We start from the raw sequence: 2354 nt of genomic DNA, 5'->3' as shown, positions 1-2354 counted from the left end.
TTATTCATCCAACCCGACAAGTCCGAAAACCTTAGACTGTCCCCCGTCGCGCATCCCCATGAGTCTATGCATAGATTTCACATTCATTCATCATTCAAATCACTCACTGGGAGCTATCCATACTCGAAAATTTATACGTGCCCGATCACCCTTACGACGTAGGGTCAACATCCTTTAAGAACCTAGTCACTCATCTAAGTTAGCTAAGCATTGTTCCATCTTAACAACTAATAGTCTTCGACTAATCATCGGCTCGGACTCCACGATCATTAAAACTTGTCATGCTTCGCAAATGGATATTACACATTAATGATATGCAAGGTAGCTAAAAATTTAACTGCTAGTTCATGGTTACCTCGGGTCTGAGAATCAGATTCGGCTGCATCCTGACATTTCTTGTGTGGACAGTCTCCAACTGTATGCCCCGACTTCCCGCACTTGTAGCATACACCTAGCCCGGCTCTATGCGGCTCATCTGGAGTAGTCTCTCCATAGCCTTCCTGTAACATCGCCCACTTCATGGAGTAACTTTCTGCGAATTGACTTTTCTTAACCAATTCAGTGAAATTCGTTAACCTTTGCAGATACACGTAGTTGAAGATGTCTCTCCTAAGTCCTTTCTCATACTGAGCACACTTCCACGCCTCATAGTCGGCTGGATTTTCTTGACAAACTTTTGAGAGACGACACAGGTTGTCGAATTCATGGGTATAGTCAGCAACAGACATATTCTTTTGCTTCAGCTGCATTAGCTCCAACTCCTTTGCAATGCGAAGTGCATGTGAGAAATATTTTCCGTAAAATTCTGTCTTGAATCTACTCCAAGGGACATCTGTTAGCTCCACCTGCAAGGTATGACATAACTCTTGCCACCACTTCTGAGCATCTCCCGACAACATGTAGGTCACTATTTCCATGGACTGTACTTCCGGAACATGTTGAGTGTATAAATATCTCTCCACATCTAAAAACCACTGATTAGCCTCTAACGCATTGCCATTTCCATTAAACTGAGGTGGACCACACTTGAGAAACTCAGTAAGGGTCATAGACCTATAGTATTGACCTATGTTGCTTGTACCAGCACCCAAGCTTCTATCTCGAGGTTCTTACATCGGTTCGGTCCTAAGATTTTCCCTCTGAATACCTCGCTCAGATTTGCGAGACAACATTTGGTCCCTGTTCACACCAAATAATTGATATTAAGGTGATCAGTCTCAATATCTCAAGTTTAGTGCTTAAGAGTCCCAAATGCATGCTCACAAACATATATGCTACTTATATCAGTTAGATATCCTAATAGCACATAGACACATACACAGAAAATGCACAAAAGCATAATCAGTCCGTCCTCTGGCTCTATAGGAACGAACTGCTATGATACCATAATGTAACACCTACTACACAGAGTTTTACGCTTAAGTCGTAGAACAGAGGTAGTGTGGTGTTACAGACCTCTAATCAGAAAATATTTACATATAATAGTGGAAAGAGATAATATACTAGGAGCCTTGAAAAATGGGTAAAACAATTTCGCAAAACAAAAGCGCAATACTTGCTTGCTAAGAAACCTAAAAGTTATGGATAGGAATAAGTGAAAGACTCACAAAAGTGCCAATAATACAGTGAAACTAGCTCCTGACTCAGCCTGCGAAGCCAAGGCTGACCGGAGAATATTTACATATATATAGGTATCCCAAATGGCCATAATACAAAATAAGACCCTAGCTCTCCCTCAGCCTCTATGAGGAACAAAATACACAAGTTTTTTGGAGAGCAAGCTAAGTACATAGGTACATATATATACAAACAGAAAACCCAAAATAACCCAGGGACTACTCCGCTACAAAGATTCAGACGCCTAGCGAGGAGCCTCTCGACCTGCATATGAAAACAACAACACAGTATGGGATGAGAACCGGAGATTCTCAGCATGGTAAAGGTGCCACGCGTATAATAAATAAGGTCTTGGGAATGCCAGAAGCAATCCTAGAACTCCGTCATATAATTGCAAAATTTAATTTTCTAAGAAAAAGCCATAAATAGGGGTAAGTAATCTAGACATTCCTAAACTTACTCAATTTTAAACCTAACATAAACATCAAACCATTTCACCCTTCCTCCGTCCCTCCGTCATCCATAATTCAGTAGAAACAAGCAACCAAACAAGTTCACGCACAAGTAACAAGCAGATAGTACAAGTAGCAAGTATAATAGGTAGCATGATGTATATATTCAGTTAGGTAATCCCAGGTAATGCATAGTAATCAAAACAAACAAATGCACATGATGTATGCCTATCATATGGCTGATGAGGCTCATCTATTGGTTATCCAACCAACTCAACAAGTCTG

The 2354-nt window shown here is 40.7% G+C and overlaps 1 protein-coding gene across 1 annotated transcript; it reads right to left on the bottom strand.

Moving 5' to 3' along the window:
• Window positions 300–1049, bottom strand: LOC107646583. The gene has a single exon (XM_016350762.1). It carries the CDS (start codon window positions 1047–1049, stop codon window positions 300–302), a length of 750 nt encoding a protein of 249 aa, XP_016206248.1.

This window comes from Arachis ipaensis, chromosome B01 (assembly GCF_000816755.2).
Source record: "Arachis ipaensis cultivar K30076 chromosome B01, Araip1.1, whole genome shotgun sequence".
NCBI lineage: Eukaryota > Viridiplantae > Streptophyta > Magnoliopsida > Fabales > Fabaceae > Arachis > Arachis ipaensis.
Note: the sequence above shows the minus strand (reverse complement) of the source record. Positions and strands in the feature narration are given on the sequence as shown.

Excerpts from the sequence above, each read along its gene's own strand:
- LOC107646583 (XM_016350762.1), bottom strand. The coding sequence starts at position 1,049 with ATGACCCTTACTGAGTTTCTCAAGTGTGGTCCACCTCAGTTTAATGGA.